Source organism: Echeneis naucrates, chromosome 20, assembly GCF_900963305.1.
Source record: "Echeneis naucrates chromosome 20, fEcheNa1.1, whole genome shotgun sequence".
Taxonomy (NCBI): domain Eukaryota; kingdom Metazoa; phylum Chordata; class Actinopteri; order Carangiformes; family Echeneidae; genus Echeneis; species Echeneis naucrates.
Window position 1 is genome coordinate 13,647,529 of NC_042530.1, and position 20,773 is coordinate 13,668,301.

General features: G+C 40.0%; 1 protein-coding gene across 1 annotated transcript in view; it reads right to left on the reverse strand.

Moving 5' to 3' along the window:
- The window catches only part of reck (reversion-inducing-cysteine-rich protein with kazal motifs), a 64,894-nt gene that overhangs the window by 9,579 nt on the left and 34,542 nt on the right, over positions 1-20,773 (reverse strand). The window contains exons 11-20 of the mRNA XM_029529289.1: positions 20,114-20,326; positions 18,862-18,998; positions 17,712-17,855; positions 17,431-17,619; positions 13,820-13,942; positions 10,763-10,934; positions 7,308-7,497; positions 6,206-6,416; positions 5,990-6,063; positions 1,620-1,775 (exon numbers count right to left, since the gene is read on the reverse strand). Of these exons, the coding sequence (XP_029385149.1) occupies positions 1,620-1,775; positions 5,990-6,063; positions 6,206-6,416; positions 7,308-7,497; positions 10,763-10,934; positions 13,820-13,942; positions 17,431-17,619; positions 17,712-17,855; positions 18,862-18,998; positions 20,114-20,326 (1,609 nt within the window). The remainder of the gene's footprint in view (positions 1-1,619; positions 1,776-5,989; positions 6,064-6,205; positions 6,417-7,307; positions 7,498-10,762; positions 10,935-13,819; positions 13,943-17,430; positions 17,620-17,711; positions 17,856-18,861; positions 18,999-20,113; positions 20,327-20,773) is intronic.

Consider the following 20,773-nt stretch of genomic DNA (forward strand, 5'->3'; position numbering starts at 1 on the left):
ACATACATTTTTATTAATATAGGAGGTTGATTTCTGTGGATTTGACATGTGTCCAATGTTTTTTTTAGGTATTTCCCCTTTCTTAGTTTGTAGGGTATCAGATCAGAAGTGTACAAACTCGACCTAGAAGCACATTCAGTTTGATGGGCCTGTACAGTAACATGGAAAAAGAAGACTTGGTAGTAATACTGGTTTATTATTTCAATGTATGTAAATGCAGTTTAGAGATGACACGGACCAAAATTCAAATAAAAGCCTGTATAAGAAAACTGGATGACTGTTAGCAATAACACATTTTTGGCCGATTGATTATAGCAATACTGACTTTTATTGCATCATGTGATTTCCCTTAAGGTTTAAAATAAAATAAAATAAAAAAAATAAAAAAAAGATAAAAAGGAGCTAATCAGTTTCATCAGATCGTATCCATGTGACTAGATGTAACAATACCCACACTGATTATGAGGAATTTTCTTAACAATAAAGGGATACAAATGGTGAGACATGAATGTGAAGTGAGACATTGAGGATCCTCCCCTTCGGTTTACCACTTTAATCACTGTGAGGATGAATATTAATGTCCAGAGGGAGCGCAGTGAGTAATTAGCAGAGCTAAACACGGCTCTGCTTGGGAATTGCTCGCACTTGTGTTTACACGTTTGCGTAAATGTGTAAAGAGAAATGCAAAGAATGAAAGCACTCTAACAGAGGGTAAAACAAAATGGAACATCTTCTGCGGATTAAGACAATTTTTCTAATCCATGAATATTTATGATAGCGATCTGTTTATTGGGTCATCTCACAGTCGAGTCTGTCTGATGCACGAATATTTTCACGATTGATACAGTATCTGAATGAATTGGAGATTAAAGTTCTTATCTGGGAGCGATATCTGGACCGAGACAAACACATTATCCATTCATTTATTCATCTTCAACCGTGTTATCCGTTTCCGGATCTCAGGGTGCTGGAGCCAATCCCAGCGCACTCTGAGCGAGGGCGGGGTACACCCTGGACATCACAGGGCCTACACACACATACAGGCAGAGACCAACAACCACTCACAGACAGACCTACGGACAATTTAGAATCCACACAGGCCCCGGGCAGAACATGCAAACTCGGCACAGGAAGCCCCCAGAACCTGCAACCCTCTCATTGTGAAACAGTGCTAATCGCTGAGCCGCGCTGCCCACAAACACATTGGATCAGTCAAAAACTGTTTCCACAGCTTCCTGAGCCGTAAACCTTTTCAGTGTGCAAATGAACAGTATAATGTCATCTCATATTGGAAACTTTTGAAGTGGCAACATTTACCATCTGAAAGGTTGGGTTGGCAGAATTCATACACATCAACCATATTAGCTGTAAGCTAGTAAGTAGCAACACCCCGTCCTCCATAACCACTCATTCCCTGTTACCAGGTCAGGAAACGACATGAATCAGAATCAGCATCTTTAGAGCATCCAATGGTAAAATCTCTGAAAAGACTTAGAATTGGTTCAAGTCTCTTACGTGATTCAGCTGCTAGATTTTGCAGTGGAGGTGCAGACTCGGTTTTAAAACTCTAACAACAGAGACCAATTTCAACTGCGTTTGTGTGTGGATGTGTGTGTTACCTGCAGTGGTGTTGGCTGCTGGTCCACGGGGGCGATGAGGACCACCAGCTCATGGTCGATGCTCAGGTAGCCAAAGACATCACACTGAGGCACGGAAACGTGAAGCCGCAGGATCCGCAGGACATCGTGCACCGTCACCGGCCGGTTTTTATTCAGCTGGACACAGGGGTCAAAAGTAAAACAGAGTGATCAGATGGTGCATCAAAATGTCCACCGGGAATGCCCTGACACCTGAGGATACTCTAAATGTCCTTCTTCATGTACATCAGGCTTCAGCATAACAAAGTACAAAAAGGGCTGTAAACACTTTCTGAATGCTCGGTATTTCTGCTGCTTTTAATTTCTAACACGCGCAAAGATCTTGCTTTTTACTTGTGATCAATCATTCATAGGCCATGAAATAATTAACAGCAGCAAAGCAGACAGAGCTGGACTGAGAATGGCCATGAGGTGCATCCATGCATTAACCATATATTTAACCGAAACATTTATCTCCTCAGACTCCTCAGGTTTTAAAGATAATTTTGATATTTGGAGGTTGGAATATCAACGAGCGTCTAACAGGTCCAAAAGCTCCAGAGTGATTGGCTCTGGTCGGACTTCAACTAAAGAGAAAATGGTGTGAGATGGAAATCAAAATAAAGATGAAAGTGATTCCAGCAACATACAGAGAGCTAAAAGAGTGAATGGAAAGCTGACGCAGAACAGATAAGCAAACAATAATAATCAACATGTGGAAATGGTATCACTGCAACAAACATAAGAAAACAATGAACAAAATATAAGGCTTAAATGTGCATGTTATACAGCAGCACAGACTCTGCCCTCATTATGGCGGTGCTGTATTCGTTTGTCTCCAAATTCAAAGCTGCAAACTTCCTTTGTTTGAGTAGCAGCCAAAAGTTGATGTGGAATCAAACACTTTTTGTCTTTTAACTGAATACTGAAAATTTCAGCATGCAAAATGAATCCTAGTGCCCCGTAGCTACTTATTAATTCAAACCTCTCAGATCTAATTTTTTCTTTGGTATTTAAAAGAATTGAATAAGCTGAATCCTTTCATGTTTTTATTTTTTTTTCACCTCATACAAAAACATTTAAGACACCACTGCAGTCTTGTCCTCAATATCACTGTTGTGAATTTGAGGGGTTTCATGGACTTTTCACTCAACGCTGAATATTTTCGAGACAGATTGCAATATTTTATGATTACAATCCAAAACAAAAGTGTTTCTTCATTTAGGTGAAAAGGATAAAATGTAAAGGAATAAAAGAATAATACCTGGCTATCACAATACAGACTGAAAAAAAATGATATACCGGATCTAAGGTTTGTAACTTTAGAAAACTGTAAGTGACATTTCTCAAAACCAACACATTTCTAAAATTATTAGACATCTTACTTATGTACTAATGTAAGTATTATCACCAAAATAACAAAATAACAATTAGACTTTAGAGATTAACAGTGATATTATTCGATTAACGGTAATACTATTGATCTCTAAAACTGCATTGTTCTTTTTGGAAGGCAGGTTCTGTTAACATGGCACTGAGACAGTTCAGGTTACACATGACTTTAGTTTTTATTAGCTGAAATGCAAACCATTTAAAATCAGTCATTTAGTACTTGGACGGTTTTGTGTTCACACTTGGTGATGGATTTATAATTATCTGGTTGCAACCCAAACCTGGATCCAGCACCACCCACGACGCAACTCGATCTCCCATAGTTCATCCGGAGATTAGTGTGGGTTATTCTAGCAGCTGCTAATGTAGCCTTGGTGCTCTAACCACAGGCAGAGATGAGGAGGCTCACTTCTTTCCAACTCCACACACACATCCCTTCCGCTGTCACACTCATTCGCTTTCTTTCTAATTTCTTTTGGGCTTTAAGCTTCCAATTTCAATGGCAAGTATAGGGACGCTGCGATGACATGGTATACACACGAACCATGCAACCACTTGCGCTGCCAAAGTGCCCCGATTCTACATCTAATAAGATTTATTTCACACGTGAGTGTAGACTCATGAATGAACTGGCAATCTAAATACAGCAAAATGCTGCCGGACATGCAGCATGTTCTGTGCTCTCGGCAGATAGAGCTCTGGTCTCTTACCGTCTCGTGTATTTTAGCAGCTGCAGATTAAATCAGCTCCGTTTGTGTTTGGTATTTAAAGGCTTAATGCTGAGTCTTACTATGATGCACTTGTGCTGGGGATTACAGCCAAGTTGACTAACAGCCAAAGAGTTTTTTTTTTTTTTTTTTTTTTCCTCTCTCTCTTTTTTCTGGGGGGGATAATTAAGCTGATCAGAATGGGGTGCCAGCGCCAGTGGGACTTATTAGCAGCTGACATGTCAACAGGCTGCACTACGTTCCAAGATGGAAGGGGGGCTCAGAGAGGACACTGTGGTTAAAGGGTGAAGGAAGGGACCGCTCTGTATTACTTTAATGGGAATGTAAGCTTAATATTCCTCCTGGTACTCCGGTTTCCTCCTTCCGTCCAAAGACATCACGTTTGGGTTAACTGGTGACTCTAAAATTGTCTGTAGGTCTGAGTGTGTGTGAGTGGTTGTTTGTCTCTGTGTGTCTGTGTGTTGGACCCCGCCCTCACCCAGAGTGAGCTGGGGTTGACTTCAGCACCCCCCGCGACCCAGAAACAGACAAGCGGTTGAAGATGAATGAAAAATGAACGAATAAACTTAATCTTGTTTGTTTTCATATAATAAAAAACAGATAAACAGAAAACTGTCTGTTGGCATAAAGTTGGGTTTTGAATGGAATGTTTCATATTTCAAAAGTTGCAGCAGAACTCCACTTTTTCTGTACTGTTCTCCTCCAAAATGCCATGAAATCAATGGCGCTTGTGTTGTCACTGACTGCAGTACAGTCTTTACATTTTATGTGATTTCTTTCAATAAAATATAGAATTTGTATTTGACCAAAACAGCTTTAGAACAAGAGAAGCACAACTGTGTTCAAATTCACAAGGTGTCACAAGATGATTAAATGAAACAAGACAAAGAAAAGTTCTGCTCCAAAGATTTGGCATTCTCTAAGTTTTTAGGGCTCCCATCCAACTTTGCCTTTTTATTGGAGATTCTCTCCAAAGAAATTCTGGCTTTCAAATGTGTTGAGGTGCTGCGACCAAACAGAGCCTTGTTGTGAGGAGAAACAGTTGCAGCTGCATCTGCAAATAACTAGTAACTGTAGCTTTCAGGAACGTGTAGAATAGCAGAAGTATTGAGTCAAATAAAATAGAAATGCCAAAAGAACAAGTACTTGAACCTGTACCTAAGTAGAATTTTTCAGAAAATGTACTTTTCAATGATGGACAAAATATCATTTCATTTTTGAAGGTTGGGTCTCTTTCAGAGTATTGGCTGCTCTCATTCATATGACACAGTGCAGCTGAAATGCTGACTGGCTACAAAATAGGAAAATGAGAAAGTGTTTATTCATTCTAACGTCATTTGTACTTTTAGGATTTTGCCAAACTCTGCTCAATATTTCACAGTTTGTACTTGCAGTGACCCCCAAGATTATAGGACATTTGACCCCAAAGCTCTTAAAAAGAAAAAGGTTAGGTTGCCCCCAGTGTTTTATGCTGTGGAGAATAATGCCAAACTGGACCAGAATACCAGTTTCGGGTGCTACCTTTTTTAAGCCCCCCCCCCACACAGGGAGAAAATATTACATACAAAAATTCAGCTGAAACTTGTTGAAACAACATCTCACATTACTTCAATTCAATAAATGAATCTGCTCAGTAACAGAAGAATGAGTTCTTCTCAGTATAGGATATTATATCTGTCGCTTGTGCCTGCACTAATAGCTCTTTGGCTTCAGAGCTCACCCAAGTGGCCACGACCTGTAATTACATCTGATGCAATTTGATGCATCCAGATATAGATCATTGCTAGTTTGATCGTTTTTTTAACTCTCTTTTTAAATTTGCTTCATTGGCCTAACTCCTTATTGCCAATTATCTAAAACAGTATTCTTTAATAATACTCTTGATTTTAGATCTCAACATAAAACACACAATAGGATAATAATTTGGAATTACGCATGAAGCTTCTGTAGCTCCCATAGATTCGTTCCAAAACGACTAGAATCAGAGATGCCTCAGCTACTGCCTGAAATACTGGACCGGTTACCGCTACGCATCAATCTGATGCAAAGTAATTTATTAATACAATTTATAGTTTCATACCACGGTTTTTGACTGGCAAAGAACAATAGCTGTAAGCGAGCCATTTGCAATTTTGCAACACTGTATGCTACACTAGAAAATGCAAGATGGACAGCACACAAGGTTTTAATTTGGAGGAATGGCCATAACTAGAGGGCCACATTAATCTGTACCTTAGAGAAAGTGTTCATCTGCTCTTTGTTCCAGAGGATCTGCAGCATGCTGGCACAAATTGGACAGCAAGCTCCTGAGGAAGAAAAAAAAAAAAAGAGAGGGGGTCAGAGGTCAAGGGTTATCATAGTGCTGTCTCCACAAACTAATGCTGTCAGATAGAAAGGTTACATTCATGGCCCATTGAGTCAGCATGGCCTCAGAGGTGTTTGGCTCACCAGGGGGTGTGACAGGGTGGCAGCCTGGCGTGGACAAAGGTGGACAGGAAATCAAGCTGCACGCAGAGTCAGGGGACACATCAGACACGGCCCCCACAGCGTGGCAGGAGCCCTCATAGTCCACAGCCACCCGGTCGGAGAAGGCATCACACACTGTGTTGTAGGTCTCCCCGTTATGGCCACAAACTTGCTGTGGCTTCCTACAGGCATCCTGAGAGCAGATGTATAGACAAACACACACACAAGTTCAAATCCTGTATGGATTTTTCTTGCTTCAAATTACGAGACTTAGGTAATTAAGTCTTCCTAATTTCTTCTAGAATTTTTTTTTAATTGTCTCTAAGGACCTTTGACCGAACTGCAATTGGATCATTTTCCAAGAAGCATCAATTTGATTCATACATTTCACGTCAATCTGTTCATTTCAACATCTGTTACCTAAACTGATGTTTTGTGCTGACGGTGGCACCTGACATGTTAAGACACATGCAAAGAACATTAACATTCATCCTCTGGGGATCGAGAACATCAATTTAAAGGGACCCAACAGGCCAATGAGCTCTACTACTGAAGAGGCGTACCATAATTTTTGAAAACAGATGCAAAACATGTTTTACCCTGATGTCAAAATAAAGTCTCAAACTAGACAGGCATAGGTGGAGTGGAGTATGAAGGATGTGGGCATCTACAGAATTAGGCATGGAAAGACAATATTGAGTTGCTTTATGGGAAATGCAGGGTCCCATACTTAAGAATTAAAGTCTGAACATTTCACTCTCTCTTTTTAAAAATCTAAAGTCAACCAAAACCTTGTCAAAAGCTAAAAGTAAATACACAGAAATCAGAAACCTCCTTTTAATGGCCCCATCACAGTCATACTTCTACTGCTGCAACAGCTCTGTTTACCTGTGTTGCTAACTTAGTGGATTATTACATTTTGATGGTTAACTGCACTTCGCTGAGCGCTTTTAACAGAAGAAGAGTCAGAGCTGCAAGCTGTTTTTCTCACAGATTTGTGTCATACACTTGTGTAATCAACACCACAAAAGACAAAGTAAGAAAACATGTATATAAGTGAAAAAATTGTGCTTTTCTAACCAACCTGGCAGTGGCCCATGTAAGCCAGAGTTTTCCCAGCCTGCTGCAGGTGACAGAGACTGGGGTGTACCAGACCGTCGGAGTCGCAGGCCGGCTCCACACTGTTTTTGTCACATGCTCCTGGCCGGCCAACGCACTCGTACTGTGGGCATTCTGATGAGTCACTCAGACACACACGATACTTTGGAAAGCACCTGGGAATACACGCACAACATGAATTCACTTAATCATGTCACGCTTCACTCTTTCCATGTTGGACCAGCTGAGACGTACTATAAAGGTGCACACGCACATAAACACACCACGCAAACATCACCCATTTATTGGTATAGTCTGGTAAAGAGGTAATAATGTAGAAGAGCAAACACATAATAAAACCCTGCTCTGTCACCATAGCAATGGCAAAGTCTCAGCGACTGGTTATCAATCAGGTGTTCAGCAACCCTGATGTGGCTTGCTGACTTTTACTTTCTATTTTCTTTTTTTTTTGTTCTCAGACAAGAGGAAAATAGTGTTTTTGTGAGTTTGTGTGTGTGTGTGTGTGTGCGTGTGCGCACGCAAGATAGTGTACATACACATTATTCATTTTAGACTTATTTGAAATTACACCATGGCCGCTAAAAAATTCTGGGCTCTGATTTGTAGGAATGTCTGGATGCACACCTGGGACGCAGGGATATGCTGATCTAAATGAATGCACAGTCATCACACTGCAGGAGCGTGGAGCTAGGGTGACTTGTGTGACCACAGAAATGGAGGATTTAAACATTTGCCATGTAGTCAGTCTGAGGGACAGCTGCAGGGGAAAGGAGGGAAGCTGAAGGAGGAAGTCAAGTAAGAACGTAAAGAGATACAGGTAAAGACCGAGAGCCTGCATCAGTAACTCATCTGTGCGAGTATCATCAATCCTGTCCTGTTTACAAAGTGTAGCAAACACAGGAGAAAATGCTCTTGAGGAAATTCATAGCTGAGATTTTTTATTCTGGATAACATGTGGGCAGACAATAAATCTGGGGAGAAATGCAAGACAGGAAGTACGAGCGCGCAGTGGATACAGAAGGAACTCGGCCACAAAAGAAAACTGAAAATAAATTAAAATTCGAAATGAAGAGTCTGAAACAATCGTATGCAAAGAATCAAGCAAAGAGTCAACTGCTTCCATCTTGCTTGGTTTTGATTTTTGATTTTGCTCATTATACAGTGACAGCAGTGAAGAAGGTGTCTGCATTATTGCTATTTTCATGAATAACCTCAGAGGAAAAAAACAAGTGACTTTTTATATTATTTAATAGATGAATAGTAGTATAGTAATAGTAATGTATTATCATACACACATTGAGACTGTCGAATGACTGGAATCAGATTAGATGCTTGAGTTGAAAATATTAATGTGGGGAGAGTTGTTGGGTTCCTGATTATCTGAATTATAGGATGTTCAACAATGTGCACTGTCCTTCACGCTTATCTAGGCATTCCTGTTTGTGTGAGTCATCCCAAGGACATGATGTAAGTCAGCACCAAGGATCCACGGTCCGATATCCAATGACGCTTGGATGAACCCCATCTGGACTAAAGTGGATTTTAGAGTTCCAAAGGATCCTGATACCGTCAATAAACCTTTTCGCATGAAGGAGGCATACACTGGTCAGCCATCGATTCAGGCCAAGCCTGTTAAAAGATTTAATTCCTTTTCCCAGAAACAGAATCTAGTAGATACCATCCAGTTTCTTCAATAGTAGGTTTTCTTCAGGATCTCAGTGCCAGTTTTACTGTCTGACCTTTCTGGTGTGGAGTCTGTTCTTGGTATTTAGGCATTCACTTGGGTTTTAGTTTGCCATGATGCCAATACTAATAACTCTGTGTGGTCTGTGTAGAATGAGGATTTCTCATGTTGGTGCTTATAAATGCAACCGGAGTTCATGCTAGACTTACACTGGTCCTGTACCACTAAGATTTGGGAAGGCTGTTTCGAAAGTTTATGCAGCTGTCTGAAAACGTACATTCGATGTTTCAAAATCTTACATATGTCTGTTAACGTGGTGAATTTTGCACCGTAGCAATGCATTGCTTACTCTCCCGTATTCAATGCAGCACATTTCATCTTCTTTTTCTGTGCCACTCTTTCACACTTTGCTCTTCATCCTATCACCAGCTTTGTCTGCTCGGGGAAGCTACCAGCGGAGGCCAGTGGCCCAGAAGTAAACAGCATAGACGTCTTTGTTAGCACCTCTGTGAGTGGTGATAGCTGCCGCAGGGATGAGATATTTTTGAAGACTAAACCTGCATTAACATCAACACACGACTTGTTCAGCCAATGGAATTTTTACGCTGGCGTCTGGATTACCACAAAAAGTTAAACGTTTGTAATATGTGAACGTTTGCTACAGTAGGGTAATGATCACAAACAAACAAGACCATGGTCCCATGACAGCAATGGCACCACTGCTGACGTGTTATTGGCATAATCTCTTGACCTTTTGTTTGCTACAGTTTTTTTTTTAAACAGACTTTAAAGCTACTAAATCAGATAAAACAGATTTAAAAAGCTTTAGTAAATCCCACCTGGAGTATTTACTGATGAATTTATTGCTATGAAATAAGATGTGAAAATGTCTTGAACTTGTGTTCACCACAGCTATGTTATTTCAATCATAAAACAAAATCCCCTTCAGAAACCTGTAGACTTCAGGAGGAGTGAACCAAACTGAAATGCTAACTAATTTCTGGGTTGTAGAACTTATTTCTGTGGAATACATGATATTTAGGATAAATCACTACTCCGCTTTCCGTTTTAATCGTGCTTTGCTTTGATTGATGATACATTCTTCTTCTATAGTCATTGAAACCTGACACTTCCTGCAGATGTTTCATGTTAAAGGTATCCTGTCCGGATTTTCTACAGTGCCACAGAGCACTGTTTCAATGAGCAGAGCAGCAACAGAGAAAGCGGAAAAGACGGCAAATAGGGAGACAAAAATTGGATTTGTAAATGTTTAGGTCAACATGTGACGGAGACACACCATATAAATGTTTTGATGACAGGCGCCAAATGTTTATTGTGGAGGAGACGCCACAGGGCACCTTTAATAGACAGCCAGGACTGTAAGAGGATTATACTCTTTCAGCTGTTAGAAGGCTTTTATCGGCAAAGTGTTAAAGTTTCATTGGCAGTACACTAACACCAAGCAGAAATAACTGGATTAAATGACTGGAAAACCGCAGTGTTTGTAATAGAGAGCAGGAAGTAAAGTGAGTTAGTAACCAAAACATAAAATTTAATTTAAATATAATTTTCATCATGAGGTTTCATACTACATTTATACTAAATCTTTTTTTTCCACACTAGTCTATAGAAATAAAGGCCTACCTAAAATCTTGTTCTAAAATAAAGGACTAAACATGATTGAGAATCAAAAGAGGTACTGAAATATCACCAAATATTCTCGCAGATGAACCCACCTCTGGTTTCTCTGGCAGGGCTTGTTTGCGCAGGGGTTACTGTGGTGGCACTGGCCGAAGACGAACTCTAGGTCCTTGAATCCCAAACAGCGAGCCACACAGGCGCTGGGATAGGTCCGCCCATTAGAGGCGCACACTGGGATGAAGCGGTCTGGACAATTACAAGGAAGACCTGGGGGAGCGAGGGAAAGACAAGGAGGGAGATAACAATTATCATAGAGGAGGAACACAATGGTCAAAATGACGCTGTGGCTGTGTAATCACTACACTCAACTCAAGAAGGAGCTTTTCGGTGGTTTGTTTAAAATCTATGTACTCTGATTGCTCACGTCTCTCCACCCGTGCAGCTATTTTTATGAATTCTTCTTATTAGACTACTCTGTTTGTCATTTGGTGCTAAAATTAAACCAAGGTCCAATTTTAGTGACGTGATCAGAACATGTGGCGCAGCAAAGCCTCATTCCAGACAACTGCCTGCCATTTCAATTTCATAAGTCCTTTAAATAGACTTGCTGTTGTTTTTTTTTTTTTTAATTCAGCTTCTTTGCTGTGATCAATGTTAATTCATCCATAAAACACATTCAGCAACTACATATTTGTCACACTGAGGAGACAAAAAATAACAACTGGATGTAAAAAGTGTGATGAAAGTCTTGGCTGAATAAAAGCTAAAGACTAGAATGAAGGACAGAAGAAAGGATGAAATCAACTACAAGGAAATACTATTTAACTGAAAACTTCATTGATCTGCATGCATGTTATTCTTGAGCTTCTGGCCAAAACAGTTTGCCCTCTCTTTAGAAAATCTCTTGTCAAGAAGTGTTGCAAAAAGCATCATGCATTCAGTAACATTTTGTCTGTTATTTAAAAAAATAAATAAATCTATATTTCAAAGAGTCCGCCAAGATTTAGCTATACAACAGCAGGGTCACAGTGACAGTTGTAAATGTGACATTGTCAAATACTGGGATTTAATTGTTACTATCAGTCAGACCAGCACTGGCAGTTAACCTTTAAAGCTGCTCTGGCTGTTGGAGAAAAATGATTATATTATCTGGCATCTTAGTCTTTCCTCTCAGATAGTCTATGAGTCCAGCATCTGCTCTGCGGCAGAGAGAGCAGGTGGCTGCAGAAATCAAACGTGAACAGGAACAACAGAGAGAGCTACTGTATTCAAGGAATTATAGGTGAAAGAAAACTGGATTTACTGAGCAATCTGTTTATTCTATTACTGCAGAGCAGCATTTAGTTTTCCACTGACTTCATGACAGATATGTGTTTCCATGGTTACTGCACACAATGAAACCTGGCATTACTTGGAAGATTGTAAAATTAAAAATGCATGAAGAAAATGAAAAAAACAAAACAAAACAAAATAAAAACAAAACCCCAACAACAAAAAAAAAAAAGGCTTTAGTTTTTGTTGGCAGGAGCTAAGAAGAAATCAAGACTAAAATGTGATTAAAGCTGAAGAGAAAGTTTTCAAGGACACAGGAAAGACTCCATAAAAAAATCCTGCTCACCTGCTCACCAACACAACAACACAAAAAAGAAAAAAGAATTAAAAATAATAGGCTTCTGTGGATTTTTATTTTGTAACCACCAAAATGCAAACAATAGAACAGCAGGAGTCAGGGAACGGACTTACTCATTAAAAAAGCTGAAGTCTAACACAAACCAACAATGACACCATGTTGCATCATATACACTATATTAAAAGGCACATCACCTTTTTTTCTGACCGTCTAACTTTAAATCAGATTAAACTTTTCCTGTTTTTGGTCAATTAAGATTACCAAAATTATTTCTATTTGCTGAATGACAGAATAATGAGAGATAATAATTAATAATCGGAATAATTATTTTTTAGACAATTTTTTATTGCTTTCTTGAGAGGCAGAAGTTTACATACACTAAGATTACTATGCCTTTAAACAATCCTAAAGCCCAGATGATGATGTCATGTCATTGGAAGCCTCTGATAGGTTTATTGACAACATTGGAGTTAATTAGAGGCACACCCATGGATGTATTTTAAGGCACACCTGAAACACACTGCTTCTTTGTGTAATATCATGGGAAAATCAAAAGAAATCAGCCAAGATATCAGAAGGAGAATTGTGGACTTGCACAAGTTTGGTTCATCCTTGGGTGCAATTTCCAGATGCCTGAAAGTGCCACGTTCATCTGTTCAAACAATTATATGCAAGTATAAACACCATGGGAATGTCCAGCCATGATACCGCTCAGGAAGGAGCCGGGCTCTATATCCCAGAGATGAACGTGCTTTGGCTCAAAATGTGCATATCAACCCAAGAACAAAAGCAAAAGACCTTGTGAAGATGCTCGCTGAAGCTGGTAAGCGTGTGTCATTATCAACAGTGAAATGAGTCCTATACCGAAATGGGCTGAAAGGCCACTCTCCCAGGAAGAAGCCATTGCTCCAAAAAAAACATAAAAAAGCCAGATTCCAGTTTGCAAACGCACACAGGGACAAAGACCTTAATTCCTGAAGACATGTCTTGTGGTCTGATGAAATTAAAATTAAACTTTTTGGCCATAATGACCATCGTTACATTTGGAGGAAAAAGGGGGAAGCTTGCAAGCCTGAGAACACGATGCCAACTGTGAAATATGGGGGTGGCAGCAAAGTGGCTTATGGATAACAAGGATAACACCAGTTCTGTCAGGAGGAATGGGCCAAAATTCCTGCAAACTATTGTGAGAAGCTTGCAGAAGCATAGAAAAAGCATTTCACCCAAGTCATACAGTTTAAAGGCAATGTTACCAAACACTAATGAAATGTACGTAAACTTCTGACTCTCAAGAAAGTAATAAAAAATTGTCAAAAAAATTATTTGGCATTTAGCAAATAGAAATAATGTTGGTAATCTCAACTGACCAAAAACAGGAAAAGTTTAATCTGATTTAATGTTAGACGGTGAGAAAAAAAAGGTTATGTGCCTTTTTATATAGTGTGCGTAAATTTCTGGTTTCAACTGTACGTGGAAACACATACGCATGATCCCGGGCATCCAAACCATAAAACAGACAGACCTGTGAAATGTTGTTGGTCCTCATCTGAGCTGGTGATGCCGAGACATTTTCTGGTGGAGCAGATGGTGGCACCAGCGAAGCAGGAACATGTGCGACAGTCAATCCTGAAGGACGTCCCATGGCCTGGTAGTGGCGCACAAAAAGTACCATTGAATCAAAAACAATAAGAAATCGGACAGCAATACCCTGAAGAAGTTACAGCAAAAGTAAATGCGCATTATTTGTAAAAAAAGAAGCAAGTGTTGCTTGGCCTGTGTAATGTCATAGGTTGGACCATGAGTGAGAAAAGGTTGGGCATCCCTGCCTGAAGTAGTGCAGCATTCTGTAAGTCTTCCTGATAGCATGGGGGGAGTTTCGGAAAGTGGAAAGTGCCTCAGGGCTCTCCTGAAGATATTTTCAGCTCTTTCAGCTCAACTCACGTGTCATCACTACGGCCCAAACATAAGTGAATAATCTTTAAAGTTAAATTCAGCTGTGATGTTGTAAAAAAAAAAACATTCATCATCAAGAAGCTACGGGGTCCAAGTGACTAGAGTAACGAGCAGCACCGTATGGTGTGTTAAGAGCATGGAGGCTGTAGGCGGCCTGAGAGGAAGAACACTTTTTTTAGGTTTTTTTTTTTTCTTTTGGCCAAGAATAAGGTCCAGTGCTTGTTTTATGTTTCATGGATTAAAATAATAACCTATGGAACCTAAGGTCCAAATGTCCGTTAAGTTTGGGCACCCTGGTTTCATTCAAAGTAGTATGTCTATTTAATTCTTATTCATATCACGTCATTACATTTTATTTAATATTACTATTGGTGCCCACGGTATTCAGCATGCTGTTAGACTGATTTAGGCATGAATTTCTACTTATGAGCTAATAAAACGAGATATTATTTTTATATATATATTAGATATATAAAATTGTATTTATTTTTTTTAGATTTTAGCATGCAGAACAAATATGATGTTGGTTTTGAAAATCACTTTTCTAAAGAAAAAGGTACACAGAAACCTGGTAGCAGATACTCCAAGTGCAGCTGAAAGACTGAGTGGCCTGACTGATTGTTAGGGATCGTATTAAAGAGACCAGCTTCACTCATGAGGAATGTTATCTGTATGTGCAGCTGCAGAGGAGATACAGACGAGCGAGTTATCGCTAACTGTCGCGGTGTGATGCCACCAGTATGATCCACAATGACACTAATATTTGACATACTGCTTATTATTTGTGTCAGCAATGCTAAACAATCTCTTAAATTCTCCATGGGAGAAATGATTTATTAGCACAATTTCTGCAAAATGCCATTACAAAAATACGTGTTCCACCAAAGAAAGAAAAATCCTCATTTCGATTTATTCATATTGCAGAGCTCGGGTTTTCTTGTTAAACTGAAACCAGACAATACGTTTTACTGTACATGTCCTACAAACAAATGCATTCGGCTGATGGATTGTAAATAAGGAATGTGTTTTTTTATGCTCTGGCAGACACATACTTAACACTCCAATGCGTGCCTACTTAACAACAGAGAAGTTTAATTAAGAAAAAGAATTGGCTCTTAGGTGTGTTGTGCTTTTTCAGGAGCACTGAGTACTTTAGCTGGTAATGCAGATAAATTTGAAGAACTTTGAGTTAAAGGGGGTCAGGGTTTCATTTAGACACAAAATGTGAGCTCACCATAAGCATCAAGCATCAAGACTATTTGGGCTTTTTAATTTTCTCTTCAGGCTACAATGAAGGAACAAAACCTGCAATTTCTTAAAAGACCACTAGATGTCGGCTCCAAAAGCGAGTCAGTCCCTGTAAACTCCTGTGTTAAAATATCCACCTTCACAGCAGGAAAAAAAGCAATAAAAAATGTTTTGTGTTTCTATGACTCGTTTGATCCTGCATGACTTGTCGGCCATGTTTGTGGCACTGGAGCTGTTTGGAATTTTTTATGAAATTATCAGTAAATTCCAGTAGTTTAGCTTGGATGTTTGCACTCACCATACCTGGCTTATTAGTTTAGCTCATTAACAGACTGATTACCATGCCAATTAATTTGCCTTAGGTTAGCCATTAGCCTCCAATTAATGCACCCACCATGCACCCACCATGTAATTATGCTCTGTTGCCATAGTGACCAGTCAGTACTGATCATACTGAACACTCTTTTTTCGTTGTTTTCTTTCAAGATAAAACTTACTTTTTCTGTTTATTTTTTCCTTTAAATACTTTATCTAGCTACAGTTGGCCTTGTTAGTTTGTCCTGCGGTCTCTCAGCAGTGCGACAGTCCAAAAAACCATCTTCACTCAAGGTCAACTTGCTTGTATTCTGCAACTTTCAACGACGTCTCACTGTCTGCAAACATAGAGCTTGGCTCTAGTGGTTTAGTTTCCAATTAATTTTTATTGTCTGGTATCTCATTGTAAATTTTTCTTATATACTGTTGTCCTGACCTTAAGATTCTTTTGTACGAATGTGTTTTGAGGGCATGGGATAGCAGAAATGTCTCTGGTTTTATTCATGTAGAATTTTGAGTCCTTGGACCTTCTGCTGTCATTTATTTATGTTGATGTTAGAAATAGATAGATAGATAGATAGATAGATAGATAGATAGAACTTTATTAATCCCCAAGGGGAAATTCACCAGATTGTCAGTGAAGGTTTGGTGATGAAGACTTGTTGATCTTCTGTTCATGTCCTATTTAGTTGTCACAATTATGACTCATCAAGTTATAAAAAGCCTTTATATCAAAAAAGCTGTTAATAGAAGGTCACCTATGATACAGAGTAAATGTAGAGACCAAATCCATCCTGGGTTCTCTCTTTGGACTCATAGTCAGCTATGGATCTGTCCCAATCATGCACTTCAGACATCCATTCTAATATCTATGGATGAGGAAGTTGGAAAAACCATCTCAACCAGCAGTTCTTGCTTTTTCACAGTTATATTATAACCTAACAAGACTATTTGGATAATTTCTTATCTGATTAGCATGTTTTGTAATTACAGCTACATATATAATACAATTTAAATGCTCTACATCATGATTAAACATCAGTTTGATGGACTGCCCTTTACCTCATAATGATATTACTGATAATGCTCCTCTGTCAGATTGGCTCAGCTAATTTCATTAGTTAATTTCATCAGCAGGTCAGCAGTTTCACCAAATGAGTAAAATCTATGGGTCGATTTAAGTGCTGCTGACTGCTTCAATTCACTGCTTCACTTAACAAAAAAGTTTAAACTTAGAAAAGCAAGTGTGGGGGAAGTGAACATGCTTTAAGGACAAATTGATCAATGTGGACATATAAGTAAAATCTTGTTAGGGCATGTCAGAGTGTGACGACTTCTTCTTCTATCACACACATCCACTCCAATCTCCTATCTGCGTGGCATTAAACGAAAACTGCCCCACTTTTCTAATTTACATGCTGCAGTTTAGTCATACTTGTCCAAATTGTATTACTCTCTCCTACTCAGGAAGTGATAACTATAACACATTTTTTGATGACTGAATAAATAAGATTCTTCAAGGGACACTGGTTTGCCAATAGTGGCCTAAAACTAGATTTACGGTACTAAATGTAAGTAAGAACTACAACTCTACAAAAGGTGTTAGGATTGTCTTACTCTTCCTCTGTCCCCCTATGAGGCAGGGCTTGTCGATGTCCACACAAGGCATTTCCACGCAGTTCTCCAGACGCCCACTGGGACCACAGCTGCACACCTCATAGCACCCAGCTGGACCCGTGCGAGTTGGCACCTGGATACGAGCGTCCTGCTGCACCAGAAACTCAGAAGCCTCACCCAGTTTACAGCCTGAGGACACACAAACGCACACAAAAAATGAAATGAGTGCGCTATTCGAGGGAGCAAGGTTTAGAATGTCCAGCAACGACAGTTGGTCCTACCTGGTACGCAGAGGTATGGCTGACAGTTCAGTTCATCAAGGCAGCCCTTCCTGTTGACCTGGCACAAGTGGTTGCTGGGGCAGGGGTTGGGGTTACAAGGGTGAATGACCTCCTCAACAATGTTGTTGCTGAGGGAACTGGGGGCTGGAGAAGGTGTGTAGAAAAGAGTTGGAAATTTGAGGGTGTATCAGTTAAATTATTAGAATTGTTTTAGTAACAGCCCAATTAGAAAACAAATGGCTTTTATGGTGACTGTTACCTACGACACCTGCAAGACAAAACCAGCCAGCGGAAAACTTAATTGACAAAAAGGTTGCAAGCTATATTTTTATGCTAACTTTGAGTGAAATCACCACTGCTCGAATCATGTGACCTAAAGACTTGATTTGTTAAATAAAAAAAAAAAAAAAGAATTTAAAATCGGACTTTGACTTTAGCACCAGAGCTTTGTGATGTCCCTCAACAGACTACCTTTGCTAATTAGCTAAGTATAATGCAGCTTATGGAAATGCCACTATTATAACCTGTCATATACTAGAATCGGTATATTACCAATGTCTGAGCCAAGTTTTATGATGATCAATCGTTTAGACAATTTACTGAAAAATGCAAAGATTTGCCTGATGGTCGTATGAGATGAAAACTCAAGGGATAACGTGCATTTCTCTCATCCTCAGGACACATTGAGAGTTTCATCCAACCCCCATCCATACTGGTTATCCGTCCTGGGATGCAGGGGACTACAGCAAATCCCTGCTGACATTGCGCAAAGTGAACCCTGGACTATTCAAGAATGTTCAATAGTTGCTGAACTATTTTGGTCTGGGCCAAAGCAATGGACCAAGCCGCTGTTAGAGATGACGTTAATTTCAAACACCACTGCAATCAGATCCCGTGTGTTCTGCCCTCTAGTGGCTGTAAATCAATTCACTTGATGATCAGGCTGAATCAGACTGAACCAATGGCTGAAAACATTCATTCATTCATTCATCTTCAACTGCTTAAAACAGAGTAAAAAAAAAAAAAAATCTCATTGCTTTTCTTTTTTTTTTTCTTTGGTAAGGTATTTCCTGTAGATTTCACTGCAGGAATGAATGACTGCTGCTCATAAATGATGATCATATACTGCTGTCTTTGTGTCGTGACTCACTGAGGTATCTGTGGAGGGGAATGCAGCGTTCAGGGTCATCAATGGGAGACAGCAGCTCACAGATCCTCTCTGGTGTTTGTCCTTCATGGAAACGTTTCCTGTCCCCACACTGGGTCAGGATGTCCACACAATCTGACCTAAGGATGGATACGAGATAATGATAACATAAACAGAGCAAACGCACATAACGCAACACAGAGTGGCCATGAGTGACTGGATGGTAGTGAAGGTAGGAAGCCGGACTGGGTGCAGAGTGAGAGACTATGCCAAGACACCGCCTGTGGCAGTAGGAAGGTGTAATGCCATTCAAGATGAGCGGAGGATTAAAACCTGAGAGAGAGGCTGTGTCTGACAAATGACTGAACAAGACACTCAGCTTCAGGGCGGGAGCAATGTATTGCAGTGTGCGCACGCACGCACACACCCACACACCCACACACACTCCAGACATGACACAGCAGATCCTGAGCAAAGGGCAGGGCCCCCACCTGTCTGTCAAGCACCAGGCTGTTGCATTTATATTCTCATCACTCATTACCTACTACATTAGTTTATATTGTGCAGGATGGAGCGGTGGAAAAGGAATGGATGAGTCGAACCCTAAGGTAACTTAGTGACACATGAGCTCAAAGAAAAGCAAACCACTAATGAGATGTAGAGGACAAATAAATAAGGATAATAAAGAGAAGGGCATATTTTATGGCCCGAGCAGCACTGATCACAATTTAAATGATTGCAAAAAGGCTAAGCAGCCAAAAAGTGACTCTTGGGAATACTTTTGAAAGGTCAACAGAAAGGTTTTAGAGTCTAAGTACCGCACACTCTCTCAAGTCACTAAAATTTCCAACTAAATTTGCCAGAATGGTTCATCAGGAGTGCTTGTTGGATGGTTAAATAAAATGTAACCCCCCCTCCACCTTGCAGTTGTTTTACTCTGCTATACACATTTTTAGATCACATCCCTGCTTATCCAGTCACATTAAATATGAACCTTTTGTACAAAAGTTTTTTGATAGTTGCTGTGTGAAGTCCTGACCAATGCGGTTTGTGCGGTCACACCAAAATCCAATAATTGAATTAAGTGTGAAGAGGAAGTGTTGATTTTGGATTAACTGGAGCACAAGGAAATTAGAAAAAAAGTCCTGGTCACTTTGGGAAGCGATGATACAGGCTGATGACTACTCATGTCTACATTAGAAGAATGTAGAATGAGTGGCCTGGAGGTGAATGTTAAACATGATTGTTGACCTACTTGCATATAACACTGCCTCTGAACTTGCTGTGGCAGGGTTTAATCTGCAGGGAACAGGCCACAGCCTTCCACATGTCCGGTAGGCACTTCCTGATGTCCAGCACAGGGATGTTCATGAATGGCATCTTGATTGTCCCATTGGACCACAGCTTGATGTCGTTCATGGCACCCTGGTCTGACTGGACGTTGCAGCTGCGGAAAAGCTCTGTGGGCCTGTGTACAGACAGACAGACAGACAGACTGATGCATCTTTACAAGATGTGACAGCGAAATAAACGTTTATTTTCATTTCAAAATTTCAAAAGTTTTTTGAAACTGTAAGAGAAAGATTGTAATTATGAAGTGTGCTCAGAAAGAAGAAGAAAAAAAAATTAACGTCTTAAGTCTTAAGGCCTGTGTCTGGCTTTTTGCAGGAGAAGGTGTTTTGGTGGCTGTGAGCTTGCAGCCTCACAGAGAGGGCTCAAGTCCCTTTAGAGAAGGTGAGGGCTGTTTTTCTATTCCACTGCATCAGGAAGTGTCTTTGATGTCTGATTGGTGGGTTTGGTCTCAAGTGAGTCAGCTAATTGGTGGTTTAAAGGGAGAACGTCCCAGGCAGAAGTCCTGGGTGTGGTTCTATCATTCCATTCACTCCTGATGAGTGCCTGCTTTGTTTACCTTGAA